This window comes from Ophidiomyces ophidiicola, assembly GCF_022830035.1.
Source record: "Ophidiomyces ophidiicola strain CBS 122913 chromosome Unknown scaffold_16, whole genome shotgun sequence".
Lineage (NCBI taxonomy): Eukaryota > Fungi > Ascomycota > Eurotiomycetes > Onygenales > Onygenaceae > Ophidiomyces > Ophidiomyces ophidiicola.
Window position 1 is genome coordinate 124,051 of NW_026054656.1, and position 22,297 is coordinate 146,347.

At 49.5% G+C, this 22,297-nt stretch overlaps 6 protein-coding genes across 6 annotated transcripts; 3 read left to right on the forward strand and 3 right to left on the reverse strand.

The window, feature by feature from the left end:
* Positions 1-975: 975 nt before the first annotated feature.
* On the forward strand, positions 976-2,298 carry och1 (alpha-1,6-mannosyltransferase Och1; the record flags this gene model as incomplete). The annotated part of the gene is made up of 1 exon (XM_049253190.1): positions 976-2,298. One exon carries the CDS (start codon positions 976-978, stop codon positions 2,296-2,298), a length of 1,323 nt encoding a protein of 440 aa, XP_049107785.1.
* A 1,889-nt stretch (positions 2,299-4,187) lies between these two features.
* PKA4 (cytochrome c oxidase subunit 1) lies at positions 4,188-5,684 on the reverse strand (the record flags this gene model as incomplete). The annotated part of the gene is made up of 4 exons (XM_049253191.1): positions 4,188-4,919; positions 5,016-5,167; positions 5,247-5,339; positions 5,441-5,684. The coding sequence occupies 4 exons, from the start codon at positions 5,682-5,684 to the stop codon at positions 4,188-4,190; spliced, it is 1,221 nt and encodes a 406-aa protein (XP_049107786.1).
* Positions 5,685-6,533: 849 nt separating this feature from the next.
* Positions 6,534-7,435, reverse strand: VMA11 (v-type proton ATPase 16 kDa proteolipid subunit 2; the record flags this gene model as incomplete). Its single annotated transcript, XM_049253192.1, has 8 exons — positions 6,534-6,570; positions 6,632-6,717; positions 6,773-6,857; positions 6,927-7,036; positions 7,092-7,174; positions 7,236-7,248; positions 7,311-7,328; positions 7,388-7,435. The coding sequence occupies 8 exons, from the start codon at positions 7,433-7,435 to the stop codon at positions 6,534-6,536; spliced, it is 480 nt and encodes a 159-aa protein (XP_049107787.1).
* An 889-nt stretch (positions 7,436-8,324) lies between these two features.
* On the forward strand, positions 8,325-12,173 carry ROM2 (RHO1 GDP-GTP exchange protein 2; the record flags this gene model as incomplete). The annotated part of the gene is made up of 4 exons (XM_049253193.1): positions 8,325-11,064; positions 11,123-11,550; positions 11,603-12,034; positions 12,099-12,173. 4 exons carry the CDS (start codon positions 8,325-8,327, stop codon positions 12,171-12,173), a joined length of 3,675 nt encoding a protein of 1,224 aa, XP_049107788.1.
* Positions 12,174-13,520: 1,347 nt separating this feature from the next.
* CDC11 (Cell division control protein 11) lies at positions 13,521-15,021 on the reverse strand (the record flags this gene model as incomplete). The annotated part of the gene is made up of 6 exons (XM_049253194.1): positions 13,521-13,773; positions 13,830-14,435; positions 14,487-14,574; positions 14,626-14,742; positions 14,809-14,884; positions 15,001-15,021. 6 exons carry the CDS (start codon positions 15,019-15,021, stop codon positions 13,521-13,523), a joined length of 1,161 nt encoding a protein of 386 aa, XP_049107789.1.
* Positions 15,022-19,944: 4,923 nt separating this feature from the next.
* On the forward strand, positions 19,945-20,868 carry LOZ57_004149 (uncharacterized protein; the record flags this gene model as incomplete). Its single annotated transcript, XM_049253195.1, has 1 exon — positions 19,945-20,868. One exon carries the CDS (start codon positions 19,945-19,947, stop codon positions 20,866-20,868), a length of 924 nt encoding a protein of 307 aa, XP_049107790.1.
* Positions 20,869-22,297: the final 1,429 nt, after the last annotated feature.

The window sequence follows — 22,297 nt, forward strand, 5'->3', positions numbered from 1 at the left end:
CGGGGGGCGATCGGGGTTGCTCCATCTCTTGGATGAGGGAGTGACGGGCTGGGCGCGGTGGTGGTGGTGGTAGTGGTGGTGGTGGTGGTGGTGGTTAGTTGACGCCCGCTGCGATGGCTGACGAAGCTGAGGACGAGAAGGCTTAGCAGCAGCGGCGCGGGCGCTAGTTAGTTCGTCAGGCACAGTCGAGGGCTGTCTGCGTGTACAGATAGTACTAGTACATGAATACTCGGGCGTCGCATCGGGCGGGCGATCACGGCCAGCCAAGCGGAAGCGGCGAGGCGGGCAGGCGGCGGGCGGGCGGCGGTGATTGGGGGGCGCCCGTTGTTGCAGAACCGTCAGACAAGCCCGGGCGTCGTCAGCGCGCCGGGGATGTGCGACCGCTCGTTTGTTTCAGCGGGAGTTTGGTGGTGGTGGTGGTGGTGGTGGTGGGAGGAGTAGTGGTGGTGGTGCCCCGGAGGAGAGGGTCTGCGGGCGGGTGGGTGCGTATAGCAGTGTATGGAGTACAGAGTATCGTGTACGGAGTAGCTGGTCTGGCCAACGAGTTACCTGTTACTGACTACTACTACTACTGCTGCTGCTACTACTACTCCTACTACTACTACTACTACTGCTACTACTACCACTACTACTACTACTACTACTAATACTCGCTCTTGGCCCTTGTCGCAGGTGGAGCCGGGCCAGAACCCCCTGCGTCGCCCTGGGAAGCCTATCCGCGATAAAGACACGCCCAAGCCCGCTTCCAGAACTTAGTTGGTTGGTCTCTCTCTCTCTCTCTCTCTTTCTCTCACCCTCCCGCCTGCTCTCTCGCCTGCTGCCTCTGCTGCTCGCTAACTGCCCATAGCCATGAGCCTGCCGTAGCTGCCGTGTTGCCAGCTCCAGCGACCAACTGACTAACTAACTAACCACCTACTTCCTCTCCACTCGCCGCCGCCGCCGCCGCCCGTTGCACACCCACAACACGCCCTCGCGATGATCCCCTTTCGCAGATGCGTGCTGATCGCCGCCGCCTTTCTCTCCTTCACCTTCACTCTGCGCCTGTCGTCCTCCTCCCATTCCCGTAGCAGCCCGCGTCCCGCCGTCGTGCTCGACCACGACAATGACCCGTCCGCCGCCCACGCCCAACCGCCCCCCCAGATCACCCTCGACGACCTTGCCTCCAAGCCCCTCCCCGAGCGATTGCGCTTCCAATTCCCCTACGACCTCGAGTCCAAGTTCCCCGCCTACATCTGGCAGACCTGGAAGTACAATCCCTCGTCCGGCAGCTTCGCCGAGCCCCTGCGGCCCCTCGAGGCCAGCTGGACCGTCGCCCACCCCGGCTTCGTGCACCAGGTCATCACCGACGACGGGCTCGACTACGTCGTCAAGTACCTCTACGCCGGCTTCCCCGAGGTCATCGAGGCTTTCGAGTCCATGCCCCGCGCCGTGCTCAAGGCCGATTTCTTCAGGTACCTGATCCTCCTGGCCCGCGGCGGTATCTACTCCGACATCGACACCTTCGCCCTCAAATCCGCCATCGAATGGGTGCCGCAGGCCGTCGACCGCTCCACCATCGGCCTCGTCATCGGCATCGAGGCCGACCCGGACCGCGCCGACTGGAAGGAGTGGTACTCGCGCCGCATCCAGTTCTGCCAGTGGACCATCCAGGCCAAACCGGGCCACCCCGTCCTCCGCGACACCGTCGCCAACATCACCGAGGAAGCCCTGCGCATGAAACGCGAGGGAAAACTGTCCCACGCCCGCATGGACAAGACCATCATGGAGTTCACCGGCCCCGCCGTCTGGACCGACGCCGTGTTCCGCTACTTCAACAGCCCGGACTACTTCGACATGAACAAGGGCGCCAACTACTCCCGCGAGATTGACTACTCCTACTTCACCGGCATGGTCGCCCAGAAGGTCGTCGGCGACGTCGTCGTGCTGCCCATCACCAGCTTCAGCCCCGGCGTCGGCCAGATGGGCGCGGAGGAGCCCGAGCATCCCATGGCCTTTGTCAAGCACGAGTTTCAAGGTAAGCTGCCCGTCCTTCGCTCTACTCTTTCTCCCACCCCTGTCGATCCTTGCATCCTTGCTGACCCAAGACCTTCACAACCCTCCAGGCGTCTGGAAATCGAGCGCGGACAAATAAAAGACTTTTTTGTCCAAGGATCATCCCAACCCTTGCTTAAGACCCAATGTTGCCGGCTTGGAAACCCAGGCTTCCTGACTCGATCCCGACTGCTCCGCCAGGCCGACACAATAATTTACTACCCAAACCCAAACCACTTGCTGATACAGATGTGCTCCTACGGATGATAACACTACTGTGTCCGATCGCCCTTCTCCGACACACCCACACAGACGCCCCCACGGCAACAATCCCAGCCTTACCGAAATTAACACCCCCCCTTTTTCGACCTGCACCCACAAAAACCGATTTTATTTTTTTCCTGGCTTCGCTCCGCCCAAACCACTCCCCAGCCAATCAAGACCAAAGCTGCCACACATGCTGGAACCCCCCCCTGACGTCACCCCCGGCTGCTCTCGCTTCCCCTAAAAATAATTCGCCGGCCCAGAAAATACTCCGTACCTGCTTGTCTCCACCCACAAGCGAACCTTACCATCGAATCGACCGGAATCGACCGCCCTCAGCATTCCCGTTCGCCGTATAGACCTCTTCCTGCCATACATACCCTACTACTTTTTTTTTTATTTAAATCTTTGCATTTTTTTCCCTGCTGTGTGTTCTCGGCGCAAAACCAAACAAGAACGGTCGGAAAAGAAGGAAAAAGGGGCGGAAATACCCAAAAGTTCCCAATATGTTGTCCTAGGAAGCGATAGACCAACCCTGTTATCTTTTTTTCTTACTCTTCATTTCATTCCTTTATTAGACCGCCAGGCTCTCAGGTTTTTTTTTTTTTTTTTGCATCAGCTGGCTGGAGGCCCAGCCCGGCGCACAATTTTTTTTTTTTTTTTATATCAAACAACATTCCTTTTGGTCTTTTCCTTTGGACAAGCCCCACGGCCTTTTTTGTGCCCTTGTTTTGTTTTTTTTTAAGTATTCCTGTATAATAGAGTGGTCACCCGGCGAAATGGCGGCGTATCTTCAATTCACTTTTTTTTTTTTTTTCCTACCGTTCTACAATTCTTTAGACCGGCTGCTATTCTGTTTTTTTTAGTATGTTAAGGAAGATTGGGACGCTCCTTAGCGTTCATAAGTACAGTTACATATTATCTTTTTCCAAAAAAACTCATTGTGATAGAAGATGTCAAATTTTGCCTGTGTCAATTCATATTAGGATCATTAAAATATGGAAAAAAATTGTTTAAATATCTGGCAAAAAGTGAGAATCGCCTGTCTTTTGCAGTTCCTCGAAACATGATTGTGAAAAAAAAAAAGGCCCCTGCCGCATGCAAATAAAACCCCCCAAAAAACAGCCCTCGTGATATGCAAAAAGACAGGGCGATCCTAATACCTCTCTCTCTTCCAACCATCATGGAGCCGGTTATCATGAGACCTATGTTTTGGGTGTAAGTCGATCCCTCTGCATATTTTTAATCCAGTTCCACCCACTTTATGGGTAGAGACCTTACGCCTAAAGAGTTCTAAGCTTTTTACCACACATGAATGTCATTGAGAGCTGTGGCTTGAAGGAACGCCTCGAACCGGCAGAGAACTGTCGCGATATTAGTAAAATGGATATGCAATTTAACTGATTCAATGCCAAAGATGTATGTGGGCCCCGGGACTTATGTGTATAAGTCACATTTTGAGAACCCTCAAAGCATCATCACGTGGACGTATACTTTTGTTTTTTGACATACCTTTTTTGCCTTTTTTTTCAAATTCAACTTTTTTTTTGTCGTTTTAATTTTTGTTTTTTCTGAAAAAGTAGAAATAGAGCATTATGATGCATTTTGACATCGCTATAAATGCAGATTGTCTGCGGGGCAAAATGGGTAATTATGAGCCCGACAGAATGCATATACCCAACAAGTGATGTGCCAAGGCTGTACAAGAACAGAGATGGGACAAAAAATGAAATAGGTGCAGGTCTGGGCGGGAGAATATATGTAGGTACAGTACATATATCGGAGAAGGATGATATGGCTGCGTCTATATAGAAGAAGCCGGAGTTTCGGGTACTAATGACGATAAATGATAGCAACTAGGAAAGATGAGGAGAAAGGCACAGCTCCTTCATTCAGTAGTCATCGAAATCATTGAACAAGCGCTCATACTTCCTGCGCATCTCGCCCGTGTACACGCTCTGCGTGCTCGGGTCCGGCGGCGGCGGGTACTCCTCGAAGTTGCCTGCGTCGGCGGGGTGGTCGACGCGGGGGACAATGGGCCCCTTGACGCGGCGGTAGTACAGGTCGTCCCAGTCGATGCCGCGGAAGAACGGATGGTCCTTGACGCGCTGCGTGCCGCCGGAGATGTGGCCCAGGCGCTCGGACGGGCTGGTCTTGCACAGCGCGCCGATGATGTCGCGCGCCGCCGCCGACATGTGGTGCGGGAAGCGCAGCGCGCCGTCGACGATCTGCTCGTAGATGCGCATCGGGTTGGGGTCCCAGAACGGCGGCTGGCCCGCCAGGAACTCGTAGATCAGGATCCCCAGCGCCCACCAGTCCACTGCCAGCCCGTGCCCGCTGTTGTGGATGACTTCCGGCGCCAGGTACTCGGGCGTGCCGCACAGCGTGTACGTCTCGTGCCCGTACAGCTGCTTGGCGAAGCCGAAGTCGACGAGCTTCAGGTGGCCCTCGGCGTCGAGGAGGATGTTTTCCGGCTTCAGGTCGCGGTATGCGACGCCCTGCACGTCGTGCAGGTAGCCGATGATCAGCACGATTTCGGCCGCGTAGAACCTGGCCGTGGCCTCGTTGAATCGCCGTATTCGCCGGAGAAAGCTGAAGATCTCGCCGCCAGGACAATAATCGAGCTGTAGAACATGCGGGGTTAGCACGAGAGCATGTATACGCCGGAAAATGAGGCACGAGCTGGGTGTATGGTGGGAGAATCAATTGCTGAGACGTACCAGCATATACAAACACTCTTCATCGGAAAAAGAGGCAACTAAAGTCGTTATAAATGGGTGTCCGGCGACAGCGTGGAGAGCATTGTTCTCGTTCCGCACATGCTCAACCTGCTTGAGCTCGATCACTGCATGACGGGCAACGGCCGCGTTAGCTGGGATATGATACGTCACACCAGGCCAAAACGACTGGACGGCCTGCGGGAGAGCAAGTAGGCTGCAGGGAACACATACCGTCAGCCTTGCGGAGCACCTTCAAGGCATATATCGCGTTCACCGAGTCCTTTGGATTCTTCAGTCGAACCAACCATACGCGTGCGAACGTCCCTAGATATCACGAAGAAAAAAAAAAAACTCGTCAATCAAATGGCCCTAAAAACAAAGTCCACCAACGTCCCTGTTTTTCCTGGAGAATCCAGCTAACGCACCAGTGCCCAGAGTCTTTAGCAGCTCAAAGTCCTCGATTTTCAGCTTCCGCTTCGGCATCCGCGCCTTGATATTCTCGCGGTTCTGAATAATATCCAGCGGTGTTTTCGGCCGCGGCGACGGCCACCGCGCGGGGCCAAGCCGCTTCACATCGAGGCCATACGATCCAGCGTCCAAATCGGGATGGCGGTTCGTGGGCGATTTGGGTAGTGGCTTCTGCGGCGGCGGGATCGCCTCCGTCGCCATTGGGGGGACTATTTTGAATTTTTTTATTTCTTATTATCGCTTGTGGTTTATGCGGTCGAGAGAGGAGGTGAAAGGAAGATTCCGGTGCGCGTCAAAAGCGCGATCCCGTCGATACGATGAACTCCCAGGCAGCTTCCCCCGCTCATGCCTAGGGTATTCTGGATTCTCAACCTGGACAATGGCGTCGGGGAAGAGGAGGGGAGGGGGGGGGCGCAGGGCAAGGGAGCGAGGAATAGGGTTTGCCGCTCTGGTCAATTGCAATCGGTCAGTAGGGGCTGGAGAGACGAAGAGAGCGCGCTGTAAGAACGTCGTGCGATCATTGACTTCGTCAGACCGGTGCAGAGCGACGGATGCATAGCTTTCAACACTAAGAGCGTCGAAGACCTGTCAAGAAGCGAGGCATAGTTTCACCGTGTCTGAATGTCTGACTTTGAGCTAAACCTCCCATCTGACGTAGTGCCCTCGGCTTCCGCCAAGCCCTTTACCTGTTCGGAGTCAATGGCGTACGTACGGCTCGCCGGCCGGACCAAGGCACTGTTAGAAAGGAAACTTAATCTTGCGTTCGTTTTCTGCTGTTGCTGCTGTCATATGCAGATTTTGGATAGGAAGACCAGTTAGAATGCTACGGCTCTTCTCGGGTCTAGATGCAGGGGGATGTTGGAAAGCTGAAAGTTGTACATAGTATTTTATCATATTGCCTGTTTTCGCCCAAAGAAACCAAATCCCAATGAAACAGTAACTATGACCGCTGTCACGCCGGAATATACATGAAGTCCACCATCTAGACAATACAGGTATCCTGCAGAATAAAACGAACCAAGGTGTTGAGATCGATGATGACTCTTACGATTAACGCTTTGAGTTAAGGATTAACGCGACGATAAGGCTATAAATAGAAAAAGTTAGAGAATGCCCATATGAGATAAGAGTGCAGGGTAAAAGCATACCCATATAGACCCAAGACTTCGCCAAAGATGAGAATCAGAATCATGCCAACGAACACCCGGGATTGTTGCATGTATGACCGTGTTCCCTACACATATTTTAGCTGCAATCACACAGCCTTAGAAATGTAGCTGTCAACATACTGCATCCCCGACTATTCCAATTGTATAGCCAGCTGCTAGGCCAGCGAGGCCAACGGATAATCCGGCGGCAAGGTGGATGAATCCTCTATTAGGGGAGGCATAATTAATGACTGTCCAGAGTGGTCACAGGACTAGAGGGGTCACCGCGACGTACGCATATAAACTGTAATTCTGCTCCGGCGTTCCTATATCACCCACGATGAGGACGGAAACCACCAACCCATACACGGCGATGATACCAGCCATCACGACGGGCACCAGTGACTGTAATGCCCCAATCAGCTACACCCCCCACGATAGAATACTCAGATATACGCACCTTCATGATGAGGTCAGGTCTGTAGGTGCCGACATTGGCGATTCCGATGCCAGCTTTCGCCGTGCCATATGCCGCTCCGAGTGCTATGCCAGGGTTTGTGAGTGGACTTCGTGGGGTCAAGCAAGCCAGGAGCTGCAAACGTACATCCAAAGATCATCTGCAAGAATGGTGTGCCTGGTGAGTAACGGTTGCTGGGAGCTAAGAACGAAACCAACTTACTGCCGATGCTATCCCTGCCTGTCGTTGCGAGAGTCAGCTCAGTCAGTCAACCACCGCAAGGAGAAACGGAAACACACCATCCCGAAGAACGGGGCAAACTTGGGCGACAGCTCGCTCTCCGCCATGATGCTCGCGGTGTCTCAAGCGCGCGTTCGAGTGCGTCAAAACTGCCCAAAACGGCGTCCTTGCCAGACTTCGTGCTTGCCCGATTCGTCACCTCGCCTGACCACGCCAAGCCGCACGTGACGTCGTACCTCGACGCACAGCCACACGACGCCACAGTTACCGTAATTTCGAGCGCGTGAAATACCGTCCTGGCCGAGAGCCGTTGTGATTGGTCCGATATGGATCGCCTACCTACAATTGGCTAGCAGGCCCCACCGGCAGCTCAGCCGCACGTACGGAATACACCCAAACGTGACATTGGAGGAGGTGGCCCGTCCGCCGCCCGATGATTCGCAGCTCAACCATCGAGCCTTCACGCACTCTTCACTGCATCGATCTTTTCTCTTTTGCGTGTTGGTGTTGTTTTTTTTTTTGCATTCTTTGTGTTGCTCGGTTCTTCGCGAGCTCTGTGTGTTGTCCAAGCCGCGTTCCTTGCTGGGTAAGGACATGAGTTTTTGAACCCCTGCCCCCATTGAACAACCCGCACTATGTGGACGTTTGGGCGTTGACCCCCAGGCCTTCTGCGTCACCTCACCTCGTTCTAATCCTCAATCGTGGTATATCTCGACTGCATTCGCTCTCAGACGCTGCGTGGGCGTCCTCACACGGGTCTTTCCGATTGTCGTCGTCATCCCGTCGTGCGGTGGCACCGATCACCCCAACTGGCCTTGCGAAGCATGCCATTTCAGTGAAGTGCTTTGCCAGCCTTGCTCGCCAGTCACCTCCGTGCAGTTACTAGCAGGGCGCTCGTGGAAGCCGCCTAAGGCGTGCCTCGAACCCGCATCGCCGTTGTTTACACCAATTCCACTCCATTTCCCTCCTTTCCCCTAGCCTTCGTTTCTATAAATTATGGCGAATTACGGGTCCCAGCAGGGTCGGAATCCCCGACCCAACCAATATGGCCATGCTTCATCGTACCAACGGGATGCGGCCTTCTCGGAAATCTTTGGAGGCGCCCCACCGCCGGGGCGCTCGCAGACTATGACCTCACAGACATCCCCATTTCATCAAGAACGGGCTCACACGATGACGGGGCATTCGGCAGAAGCCTACATGCAACCGCGTGCCCCTCCCGCACCGATGAGACAATCGCATCAGAGCTATGGACCGCCAGAGTCCGGATATGACCCCCGACGGCAGCCTAACGGAAACATGCCAACCCATCTCCAACCTCGCAACCCCCCTATCCCTCCATACTCAAATCGATCTCAATATCCATTTCCACAGAGGATGGATTCCATTGCCCGGCCTCCACCTCAGTATCCGCCCATGAAACCTCCCACTCGCGTTCCTCCCCCAGCCGCCTTGAACTCGGATCCATACAGATCACGCTCCATGGCTGGACCGGGGCCCCGGCCACCGCAGTTTCATGCTCCGCCAAATAACTACAATCAAGCGCCTCCCAACGCTTTTAGACAGCAGGGCTACCATCCAATGAGTTCCCGAACGGCCCATGGCCGAATCGTACCGGAAAGGCATGATAACGAGCGTACAATGTCGTTGCGTTCGTACGTCTCTGATCGTGATCATGCACAGATGACTAGCTCCGGCAGAGTTGTTCCAAATCGAAGGAGGGAGGCAGATATGGAGCGGGAGCGCCTGGAACGCCTGGATACTCGTATTATTGAGCAGCGTATGGACCAAGGTCCCATGATGGAAAGGCCACCCTCTCACCAAATACCCACGCTTCCAGAAATCACAACACCTCAAGATTCACAGCCAAGAGTTAGACATCCTAGTGAAAGTTCACTCCAGTCTCGTACTCTATCGATGGCGTCAACTGTAACGCCTGAGCGCAACAACAGCTTACAGACACCTTCATCCGGTAAAACCGGCTTCTCCAATTCTGGAACTGTTGCATCCCATCGCTCTCGAGGTCCTCTTGTTTATCCTGCTTTACTATCCCGTGTTGCATCGGTGTTCAAAGAAAGAATTTCAATCGGTGAAAGGATCAAAAACGACTTGGCTTATACCAATGCCTTTACTGGTGCTGAAGCCGTAGACCTGTTATCCTACATCATCAAAACAACTGACCGGAATCTGGCTCTACTCCTGGGCAGAGCACTTGATGCACAGAAACTCTTCCATGATGTGACCTACGACCATCGACTGCGAGATGCTCCTGGAGAGCTCTATCAGTTTAGGGAAACTATGGGAGAGGAATCTCCAATGTCGGAAGTTAACGGTGTCTTTACTCTATTGACAGAATGCTATTCTCCGACTTGCACACGGGATCAACTCTGCTACTCTATCGCTTGTCCAAGACGCTTGGAACAACAAGCCAGATTGAATTTGAAACCCCAGCCTGGTCTAAGATCATCTGCGTCCAAAGGAAGTCTCCATGATCAAGACGACAATGAAGACCAGAAGTTGTGGATCAATATGGTGCCAAAGGAAGTTGCGGATAGTATTGACGATAAGGAAAAGAAACGGCAAGAGATTATCTTTGAAATAATGTATACTGAACGTGATTTCGTCAAAGATTTGGAATATCTCCGTGATTTCTGGATGCGTCCGCTGAGATCTGCGCACAATACCAACCTTTCTCCCGTGCCTGAACACCGACGAGAAAAATTCATTAGAACGGTATTTGGTAACGTCCTCGAAGTCCTGAATGTCAATTGTCGGTTTTCGGAAGCATTAAATGCTCGCCAAAAGGAAAGCCAAGTTGTCCATTCAGTTGGTGATATCTTCCTTCAATATGTCCCTCGGTTTGATCCCTTCATCAAGTATGGTGCCAATCAGTTGTACGGCAAATATGAGTTTGAAAAGGAGCGTGCATCTAACCCCGCTTTTGCCAAATTCGTTGAAGAAACCGAACGACTCAAGGAATCGAGGAAGTTAGAATTAAACGGCTACCTCACGAAACCAACGACTCGTCTTGCTCGATATCCACTACTATTAGAAAATGTGGTCAAGTATACCAAGGATGACAATCCAGACAAGGAGGATATTCCGAAGGCCATTGCCCTCATCCGTGATTTCTTATCTCGGGTGAATGCAGAGAGTGGAAAGTCAGAAAATCATTTCAATTTGATGCAATTGAACATGGCTCTGAAGTTTTCGGCTGGTGATTATGTCGATTTGAAACTTACGGAGGAAAATCGAACTATGTTAATTAAAATGGCTTTCAAAAAGGGGCCCACGGATTCGTCTGAAGTTACTGCGTACCTTTTCGATCACGCAGTTCTGCTTGTCAGGATAAAAGCTGTTAACAAACGCGAAGAGTACCGAGTTTACAAGAAGCCTATACCATTAGAGCTTCTCGTTATTGCGCAAATGGAAGAAGTCATCCCCAAGCTAGGTCTCGCCAAGCGCCCGTCAACCAATTTGCTTGCTGCTGGGCGTGCAGTAAACAACCCTCCGGCAACTAAAGATGCTTTCCCCATCACGTTCCGACATCTTGGGAAAGGAGGCTACGATCAAACGTTGTGGGCAACATCAATAACTCAACGGAAGAGATTTATCGAGTTGGTTGAAGAGCAGCAGCGAAAATTGAGAGAACGTAGCAACAATTTCTATTCGAAGACGATTTTATGCGAAAGCTTCTTCACCGCTGCAAATAGAGTCAATTGTTTGGTACCTATTGGTTAGTGCTTCCTTAGATCCCCTTTTTGATTTGACATAGCTGCTTACACTTTATACAGATGGTGGCCGGAAATTGGTATACGGAACCGACAGTGGTATTTACTTGTCTGAAAGATGGCCGAAAGATAAATCCGCGAAGCCAAAGCGAGTTCTAGAAGCCACTGCTGTTACACAAATTGATACTTTGGAGGAGTATCAGCTTATGCTCGTCCTAGCCAACAAGACTCTTAGCTCATATCCTCTAGAGGCGCTGGACGTCCATGACGGACAGAACCCATTGGTTCGTCGACCAAAAAAGATTCAAGGCCATGCAAATTTCTTCAAGTCTGGTATTGGTTTGGGCAGACACCTTGTTTGCTCTGTCAAGACATCTGCGCTCTCGACGACGATTAAGGTGTTTGAGCCTATGGAGAATCTTGCCAAAGGAAAGAAGAAGCCTTTAAGTAAGATGTTCCAGAGTGGGCAGGATGCGCTCAAACCGTTCAAGGTAAGTCAAATTTGCAAATAATCATTTTACTGTCACTGATGACGTTATATAGGAATTTTACATTCCCGCGGAATCATCATCTGTTCATTTCCTGAGATCTACCCTTTGTGTGGGCTGTTCTCGTGGCTTCGAAGTCGTGAGCTTGGAAACCACCGAGCGGCAATCTCTACTTGACCAAGCCGATACGTCGCTTGACTTTGTTGCGAGAAAAGAAAACGTCAAACCAATTCATATCGAAAGGCTGAATGGAGAATTCCTGCTAAACTATAGTGATTTCTCCTTTTTCGTGAACAGGAACGGATGGCGCGCGCGGCCTGACTGGCGGATAGCCTGGGAAGGCAATCCGACATCCTTTGCTCTCTCGTATCCATACATTCTGGCTTTTGAGTCGAGTTTTATTGAGATACGACATCTAGAAACTAGCGAGCTTGTTCATATCATGACAGGGCGAAATATTCGCATGCTACATTCTTCAACCAGAGAAGTATGATATATATTCGCTCTTTTACGTTTAAGTTTAAGATTTCATTTACTAACTTATAGCATAGATCATATATGCATACGAAGATGAAGCCGGGGAGGATGTCGTAGCCAGTTTGGATTTTTGGAATAAACCCCAATAAACTAAACAAGGCAAAGAAGGCTTTCGTCGCGGTCCCTCTTTTGTATAAGTAAATAAGAATATGTATGTGCGGCGCAGAGGAATTTCAAATTCCAATTTATGCATACACCTCACCATTTTGTGCGAGTTGAAAAACAATGCCTCTTGCTTCCCTTCCGTTCTTCTCATATGCATGAGCATTTCTGAGCTTTCCTAGCCTGTTGTTGACATGAATGGAGTAACTTTGCTGCGCACATTGGAGCTTTCCAGAGCCATTGCTGATTTCCCCACCTTCACCTTCATCTGGAACTCACTACCTCTTAATACTTCTTGTGCTGTTTGCATCTCCCCGGCTCTACTTTCGGCTATGAACGGACACTTTGTCAAAAATGACTTTTCGAGTCATTCCCACCTCCCTTTCCCTTTTTGGCGATTTTGATTTCTGGAGAGCGTCCATGTTTATTTTGTCTTTTTCATTGTGTAGTTTTGAGAAACCACTTTATCTTTATTGCAATTTCTTTTCCCTCTTCCCCTCCCCGTTTCCATTCCCCCCAAAAGAGCTTTGTTGAATGATATATATGGTCTTATTGTTCAGTTGGTTGAATTAGCTGGGGAGCAGGGTCTAGGTATGGATATAAAACAAACTTATATATTATCTTTTACTCACTAAATCTGTTTATTGAAAATGAACCAACGCTAGAGTGCGCAGGTTACGTAGCACCCCTGTCTAATCATTCAAAAAAGACACTTTCTTCTTTTTCTCTTACAATACACTTCGTCATACAGCCTACTACTCCTACCCTACCCACAGCCCATCAGAAGGCGCGCACGCAGCATGAAGCAAAAAACATGAGTGATGAGGATTGACTAGGTCAGAAATAAAAGTATCTAAACCGAAAGAGGGTATACTGTGAAGAAAAACATCGTTACTAAGAAACACTCACTCTGAAGATAAGAGCACAATAGCAAGTTATGGAGCAGAGAACCGATACCAAGTAGAAAATAGCGAGAACGTTAATAAATCAAAAAAGGAATATAGGGCTACAGGCTGTGGGAATAAGAGAAAATGGAATGTTAAAAAATATGGAATCAATATTAAGAGCATAGTGAGTATGAATCAGGTCTTAGTATCAAATAAAAAGAACAAGTTTAGAAAGGTCAAATCCACGGGTTACATGGCTCTCTGCTCGTTGCACCCCCCCGCTGGCTTCCTACTATTCTCAGGTTAAAGCACATTTTGGAATAAGTGAAGTAGCACCCACTACTTTTGCTAAACCAAGAATCGATGGCATCAAAAAGTAACAGCATCGGAATGGAACTGGCCATGTATGAGTCTCCCTCCAAAGCGTGGCCCTGCCAGCAAATATATCTAAGGACCAGCTTCTCCGTTGGGTCCATCTTGGGGATTCTGCTCCATTTGTCGGTTCTGCTCGCGCATACGGGCTTCGATCTCCCGCAGTTGACTCTCGCGGGCCAAAAGCTCTTGACGCTTCTCGTTGATTTCGCGCTGTACTTTCAATTCGATCTCGCGGAGTTTCTCCTCTTCGCGACGGAGTTGCTCTTCCTTCAATCTTACGGATTGGGATGCCAAGTCCTCGGGGTTCATAGACGAATCTTGGTTACTGCATACGATGTTAGGAAAATCTTCACTTCACATGCCAGGGGTTGGCAAACATACGCTGCAGCTCCACCCTCAACACTCTTGCTAAGCTTCTCAGTACGATAGTTTTCATAAAGAAAATCGTGGGTGATCTCTTTAAGGTCTGCTAAATGACTGTGCAAAAGCGCACTTCGGATGGCCAAAAAGTCCGAGTGTCGTTGATTCTCAACTTCAACTACACCCCATGGATACTGTCTAGCACGGACCTTACGACCGTTAATTTCAAGAACATCCTCAGATCCAACAATGGCAAACGGCATCAGTCCTCGAAGTTCGGCATTCTCTTCAACTGTATCCTCATCATCCTCTTCAACATCGTACGGGAAGTTGTAGATGGGGATACGATAGTGCTCAATGTCCTCCATGATCAGCTTTTTCGACTCTGCCAGTTCAGCAGGGGTGAGCGAATCAGCCTTGCCAATGACAGGAATGACGTTAACACGAGGAGAGAGGCGTTTCATCAATTCAATGTCGAGCTCTCGCAAGCCATGGCCGGTAGGTGTGATAAAGTAAAGGAGAGCGTGAACACGGTTATCGCGGAATCGAGGGTTACGTTTAATTCTGGATTCTTCTGCTAAAATGTCGTCGTATTGCCGTTCTAGATAGCCGACAATTTCAGAGAAACTGTAAAACAGGTTAGCTTTGCACAATTCCACAGGGCCAGTCACCTTTTACCTTTCCTCATTATCAATTTGATCACCAAACCCGGGAGTGTCAACAATTGTCAACGAAATGCGAGTCCCTTCCTCGTCTAATTCAAGTTCTACGTCCAGTCAGTCCCCACCACAATAGACCTAAGGTTTGAACCACACACCAACTGTGACGGGCTTAATGCGCACTCCTTCTTCCAAATGGGCGTTTGTTGGATCGTCTGCATCTTTGCCTTGCAGGACTTGCTTTCCGCAAAGCGTATTGACAAAAGTGGTGCGACCTTTGGATAGGGTGGTCAGTGGCTATCACGCGTCTGGAGACAATACTAAAGAATTGCGCGAAATACCTGTTCCACTGGCACCGCATACCATCAAACAAAACTGAATTCCCTTCTTCACATTCTTCTTTCGGCGAATTTTGATCTGGGGCCCTCGAAGTCAGCGAACACCATCCATCAATTGCTAGCCCTTTATGTCGAGGACAGGGATAGCGCGAACAGCAAATCAATCAGAAAAAGCGCCAAGAAGATAGAACATACAGCATTGACTGTAGAAGCCATGGCGTGCGAGTTGGAATGGAACGAAATCGTGAAGGACGGGGTGCAAGAAACTACCAGGTAGCCTCGCAGTCAGGTGGGATGTGTTGGGAGGCTCAACGACGTGAGAGTGAGAAGAATCTCAGCGTCAAGCGTAGCAGTCGAAAATCTAGCCCCTCGAGAGTAACGACCGCACAGTGACAACTATCACGGGGAGGAAAAGGGTTGAAGCTGTACTTGTGATGGCGTTTCGACGTCGGAAAAACTAAGTTTAAGGGGGTCTCGTTGTGCTGATTGGGACAAACGGCGCTAGGCCGTTTCGGGTGATGCCGCGATGAGTATTGCTAGGCCGAAATCGGCTAGTTTCGTATTTGGTGGCAGCGAGTCAGAACAATGATAAATTTTCATTGGCAGGCTTGAGAAATTCTGTGAGCATTTACCAAACCCACTATTGGCTAAAGCTACTCCGCCCAAGTCATGAGTTGTCTGGTAACTTTTGTGTAACGATTGAGTTTTGCCCCTTTATTTCCCCAGATGAGTTGGGTACGATGCCTGCCATAGCAGGCGAGCCCCCTTACAGTCACTTGTCTAACGTACTTTTTTACTATAGCTTGCTGCCTCTCGATGTATTCACATACAAGCAGACGAACGGTAACGCTAAGCCCGATTCGGCGAGAGTTTCAATCACGTGAACAGAACGTATCCGCTTACATAATGAAGTCATCTCCAGATGATGTGTCAGGTGACCATGTTCCTGAAGGAGGAACCAGAGAACAGTACGGAGTAGGTTCACTACCTCCTCTTCTCAACCATGATACTGATTTCATTATCTTTGACTATCAGGCTGACGGAGATTAGCTAGGGGTTTTTCATATGTTTTTCCCATAGTCTTGATTTTAGCATGTTCTACTACTAAGAACTGAGCTGACTTTGGCAATCAGAAGTGAAAAGATGTCTTACAATCTTTTCATTTGTTTTCAAATTTCTGTGGAGGAAAGACATAAACCATTGCCCTGACACTCTTGTACTTTTTCTATTTGTTAACTTGTCTATGATCATGTCTTTGATCATTGTTTTTGTATTTTAGTTAAATCCTGCAAGACAGCTTGCAGGTAGTCTTCATAGTCTCAGACTGCACAAGACTATAATGAATAATAATTAATAATAATAATAACAATCAGAAGTGAACACAATGTCATGCTTGGGTCTGGCTTTGATGTCTTATCACACCATCTCCATCATCCTCATTTCTCTCTTTATCTGCCTTTTTGGCCCAACTGACATCTCTTGCTTTCTTCTTTTTACAGACTTTTTCCTGCTTTGCCTTCAAACACCCATGAATATGCTCCACAGCAGTTGGTTTTAATACTGATCATTTGCAATGCTTACATATGACCATCTCAAGTTGCATTTCTCTTGGCTTCCCTGTCGGAAAGGAAGCCATGGTTTTCTCGTCCATCACGGGGAGAATAGGTCAGGACCCGCCGGAATCTGCGTTTCCGGTCTCTGCGTCCTTCGTCCCTGTAGATACGGGAAAAGCAACTATTAATTCTCGTACTCCACAGAAGCGGACTCGATGTACCTAGCCTGCACGAGACCAGGTAAATATATTTGTATCTGGAAGCATCAACAAAGCTGGCTTCAGAGCTTGAAGCCACTGATGATCTTAGACGGGTGGGGCGAGAAGTTAGTCTTTGCTGCTCGGCGCAATCAGACCACATCACATACGGCGGTCGTTGAGGGCGTAAACGGCATGGGGCGTCGGCAACTCACCTCGTCCATGCGAAGCCATCGTTTGTAAGGCGCACAGACTATATCGGGCTCGTTGCTCCGCCGGAGCGACGATCGACGCTCGTAAGCAGCTTCCACGTGATCACATCTTGACCAATTATGTGGCTGCTACTGTCAGGCGGCATGTAAATTGCAGGCCTCCTTTATGTTTAAATAATTTCCTTTACGTAATCGTTCACACTTCTGAGCCCACCAGGAACGACGACACGCGTTCAACAGTGCTGTTATTGAGCTACGGTTTGTTTTGCAGCTAGTATTTGTTAAGATGTTTGGAAAGGAGTCGAGTTTCGTTCCCCACCAAAATCTACGGGACATATGCCGCTGCGATGCATCCAGGTTGGCATCTACCAAAGTTTTTTGCTACCTTTGAATGCCACGTTCCCGGGCCGCTTTTTGTCCCTATGACCCAGAGAAGCAGTGGCCAACTACCTAGAGGCTGGGGGATCTCTCGCTGAAGACAACAAACCTATTCTCACTTTCACCTTACCATTACTCTCAGTCACCGCCTAGTGTTAACCCATTGTCGGAAGTGGCCGCTGGGATGTATACCTTGTACTGGGATATTGTCAACAGGACGAGGTTCTACCACCGTCTACCACCAGGCCAGGCTCCTGGATCTTGCAACCATCACCCTAACCATACACTCAACGCCAATTATCGTTTCAGAAGGCCCAGTCCAAACATCTGTTAGCTTTGTTTTGAGAGACTTGCATCAGTTAGCGCAGTAAGTTTGTGTTCTCGAGCGTTTTCCTTTATACAGAGATAGCATGATGTATTAGGATACATCAGTATACATTTAAAGAAAACTGGTTCGCATTAAATCAGACTCGATTAGAACATATCAGATTCTCGTCGAATCTATAATTCCCAAGTGTTCCCCGCAGATCTTAATGAATTAGAGGCATAAGGCGCTAGAGAGGCCTATGAGAAACAGTGCTGACTGGGAAATGGACATGGACGTTTCTTTCCACACTCCTTCTTTTTCAAACCATCCAAAGAGAACTAGAAGATGGTGGCAAATGGCATCACCAAGCAAGGGGTGTGAATTCTCTGGAGTGCTATTTCGCCTTGATAACGACTTGCTGGACTATGGTGAGCCTGCGTGGAGGCCTCTAGGGTTTCTAGGCCACGCTGAGGCAGAATGGCTGAAACAAATAATTCTGGATATTGCTACACTATCCATTGTCCCTGTCACTCACCCTGCAGCTTCTCTCGCTGTCTCAAGGAAAATTCCGGGAAGATAGCGGAGAAGATATTTCAGCATATACATGCTAAGACACTGCGCACATTCTTTTACTGCGTTCCCAATCAAAATTATAGCAATATGGCAAGTATCGACCGAAGCATCAAGTTCAGAAAATTCCTGGAGACGTGCTAGAGCCTCTTCGGCTGGGAAACCGCACGGAGAACACGGCAAATGGAGGCCGGAATGAGATATCTCTATAGGAATCTACCTGCACTGATAAGCATATGGTCAGAGCAAAGAAACCTAAATAGGCTGGATCAGAGCAAAGAACAGCTAACAATTAGAACAGAACAGAATGATGATATAGCAAGATTGTGGAATGCCCAATAACATGTCACTGAGCTTCCACAGTACTTGGATGCCACCCTGAAGAACGTCCCGGTCCCAGAAGTCAGTGCAGGAGATGGACTTGGATTGAAATTTCTGATGTTAATTGCACACCCAGCGGCATCATTCAGACCCGGATCGTAAGACCGCGGCAACTCCTCGGCCCCTTTAAACATACAGATCACCCAGTGGAGCCGACCTTACCAATCACCCAACCTGCCCCTTAAGCGAAGCAAGATCTCTGTATAGGGCTGAGTACTACATATCCAAACTTCAGATAACGGGTGCCGGTGGCAGAACGCCTGGCTGTTAACCGGCCGCGTTATGTTTAGCGCAATGCAGGCATATTTGAACCTCCGAGCTCTTGGATTGTTGGGTACTACAACCGCCCAGCCCCAAAATCGGAAGGCCCGATATGGTCCAGGCCGGGACATCCATTGCTGCTGCCTTGATTGGTCTACTAATAGCCAGAGGGTGGAGATTGTACAGACCGTAGTGTCTTGATATACTTCTTCACTGGGGAGCTCGGCTGCATGACAGGACTAGATTTGGGGTGACGGTTCCAGAACACATTCGGACGCCATCCATTCGGGGTACAGAGCAATGAGGGTGGGAAATGTTAGCAACGTGGAGAGGTTTTCCACCAGGAGTGTGAGCTGTTGAGTAGCCATGGTTTTTCTCTACAATATTCCTGGTGGGGGGGCAGCGTGACTCAACTATCGGAGAACCAGCCCCCTCACATACCGAGCTCTTGAAAACCGGATAAGGCGAACAAGTGTCTAGCCATTACATAAATTTACCCTATCATTCCACTCTAGGGGGATATAAATACATGTATCTTTGGCCGTCGGCATCTGGGATTCCATGTGTGGGTCTGGTGCGTTGCAATGGGCCATCGGGCGGGTAGCATTCATACATGCGGCAATCTTCTAGGTTTAGGATTTTTTTTAATGTAGCCAGCACTCTGTTGTTACTTCAAACTAATTATGGCCGCAACTTCTGTGGCTCACAGGCTATGAGTAGAACGACGCCATCCATAAGCTTCAGGGCAGATTTGCTCCCTCAAAACATGCCGGATTTTGTGCACGTTATTAGATAGCCTGCATCTAGGGTTGTTCTATCGACCCGAAGAGGAAAAGGCAGAGGCCGATTGGAGTGGACCCGCCAACTAGTTAACTAAGACACAGTTCGTATGCTTATTTATACCTAGGTAGTTAACGGGAAGTCTTACTTCCGATTCAGCTCTACCTTGTGTCACCGCAGCATCCCACACCTACAGACATCCTTCACTGCGGAGGTCACCCCCTGTATGCTGGCGGGCCGCGGGATATGGGTATCGCCATGGAGGTTGAGCCAAGCAGCGTACGTAGGCAGGTCAGAAAGCCCTGGAGAACCTCAACGACTGAGGGGGGTCTGAATCCTTGGGCAATAATATGTCGAAGCCGCATCGCATGTTCATTAAATGGTATATAAGAGAGGCCCTGCACCTCCCCAATTGCAGTTTCATCAATCATTTCAAGCACGTCTTCTCTGCTTCTCCCTTCTTGTATTAGTTGTCTACTTTCCACCATATCCGTGCAGCCATGATTTCTGCAATAGTTTCAGTATCTCTTCTGGCTATTGCATCTTTGTTGCCCAATGTCTACGCTAGTTCAATGCCTCGCGATATTGAACTGGAAGCCAGGAACGTGGCTGAAAGTTATCAATTGATTGCCTCGTCCCCGCTCCTGGAAGAGCTTGACAAAATCATTGCCGCGAACCCGCAAGGACGGAGCCTCGTAAACATAACGGCTAGGAGGGTTAAAGAACTTGAAAGAAGCATCCTGGCAAACCGACAAATGCCACCAAGAAATCGCCCATTCAGATCCCACGGCCGCGTTCATGAAGGCGCTCATCAGGGCTACCTGGAGTGCAGTAACCCTGTGGGCTGTGGTCCCAATGCCCCTGCCTGGGTTCAAGACACACTTGTTTCAATCACATCAGCAAAGGTGACCACAAATCAGGTTGCAAGTCCTGCTCAAGTCAACTCAGACCATAAGCAGACAACGACACTGGCAGTTGGGACATTGCATGCAGTCGCTAAGGGCTCCACAACAGGCTGGAATATTGCAGCTTCACTGAACATCAAGGGTGCGCAGGTTGGCTTTTCATATACAAACCAAAAGTCAGAAACGGTCACCCTTACCACAACGAGGACAGATACTGGGACTTGTGGACCAAGGAGGAGGTGCCAATGGGTAACCTCCACTTTCAAAGCCAAAGTTAAAGGAAAATGCTTTATGACTGCGGTTTCGGAGTGCAACAGGGGGAAAAGAGATATGTGTGGGAGAGATAGGAACCGATTCTTCAGAGGATGCCTCCGACAGGCCACCGCCTCCAGGAGGGGTTGCAAGGACCCCGTCGGACAACGACGATTATTTGATTGCGAGCTCGACTACCCGCTACTTGATGATAAGGGAAAACCGCTTTATGAAATCAATTGGAAGACCGAGTCAATTGACAAGTGAACCTGGCAAAGAGAGAAAGTGTTGTTGACTTGCTGTCAATAATGATATTTCTTTAGGTAGTCGAGGTCAACAGCAGTAAGGTTTGAAAGGAAATTTGGGACACACGATGCTATGATGTTTTGGAATTTCATGTACTCATTCATTTCCTTTCCATTTCAATCTCTATTCATTCCGGAAAGAACAACTCCCAATGTTCCCACACAGTCCCTGTTTATAAGCTCCGACATGGTTCGTGAATGATAGAAGGATCTCTTGGCATGCCAATTTGTATGCATTTTCTCCCCTCGGCTCAGAGCAGCAGCCAGCCCGGTCTTCGCTGGCCTCGCCTAGAGATGTAGATGCCCCAACAGCACGTCTATCTATATTACCAGCCACTCACGATCTGCTAAAGCAAATACGAACCATAATCCAACCCTTGCAGGCAGAAATAAGGCAGAAATATCCCACTATATAATATTTTTAGCCTCTCTTCATTATTCGTTGTGAAGAGATATGTAGTGGAGGACCTTCCTACATGAATGAAACATGCCTTCGATAATAACAATGCTGACGAGGCGAACAGCAAAGGTGGGGGGGGCTTTGATCCTGACTCTCAACGCTGGGTTTGTTGCCTATCGGACATACACAAATAATAGACTCACGCTAGCCGTGCAACATCGGCCCAACCTCTCCACACAGAGGCAGGATTCAGGGCACGACTTGGGAGCGGGCCAACGCTGCTTGCTCCACTACTGCGTTATGTTGTGCTGATGGCTCTGCTGTCGAGAGATTTAGCTGGCTCTCCACAGCTTGGCACATCTTCGGCCCCGACGGAGTTCCCAGGTGCCGGATGCCGGGCGCTTCTATTCACTATCGGAGTAGTAGTATGTATGTAGCAGTAGTGGTAGGGCAGTACGGTTTGAAAAACAGCTTGTGGGGAAAATCCTGACTGATCGGTGAAGGAGCCAGAATATGAAATCAATGATAATACATGGGGCTTGCGTATGCACCCATTGATATCACGAGAGAAAGGTACTCCGTATTCTGCCATATCTCGTCAGGAACCCGTAGCTTCACCTAGCAAACCTCTGGCTGGATTTAGTCTTAGATGAGTACGGAGTACATCAAGGTGAATGGGGCATGGAGGCTATGCAGGTGAATTTCAGAGAAGGGAACTCGATTAGTTTGCGGACTTGTTTTGCTTGACCCTGGCATACCTCGGAACAGTCCTGCATGGGGGCGACCACCCCTGAGTGGGTCATCTGCAAAGACAAGTATTGATAGGCGGCTAATCCGCACAATGTGGAATTTTCTATGAAGCAGAAAATTTCAGATGTTCTTATTATGCAATCAGTGCTAAAAGCTCCACGTCTCATTATGATGGGTTGTCATGCCTACTGTAGGCTAGGCCTACCCTGAGAGCTAGTACCTTAATGGTTAGTATAGCCCT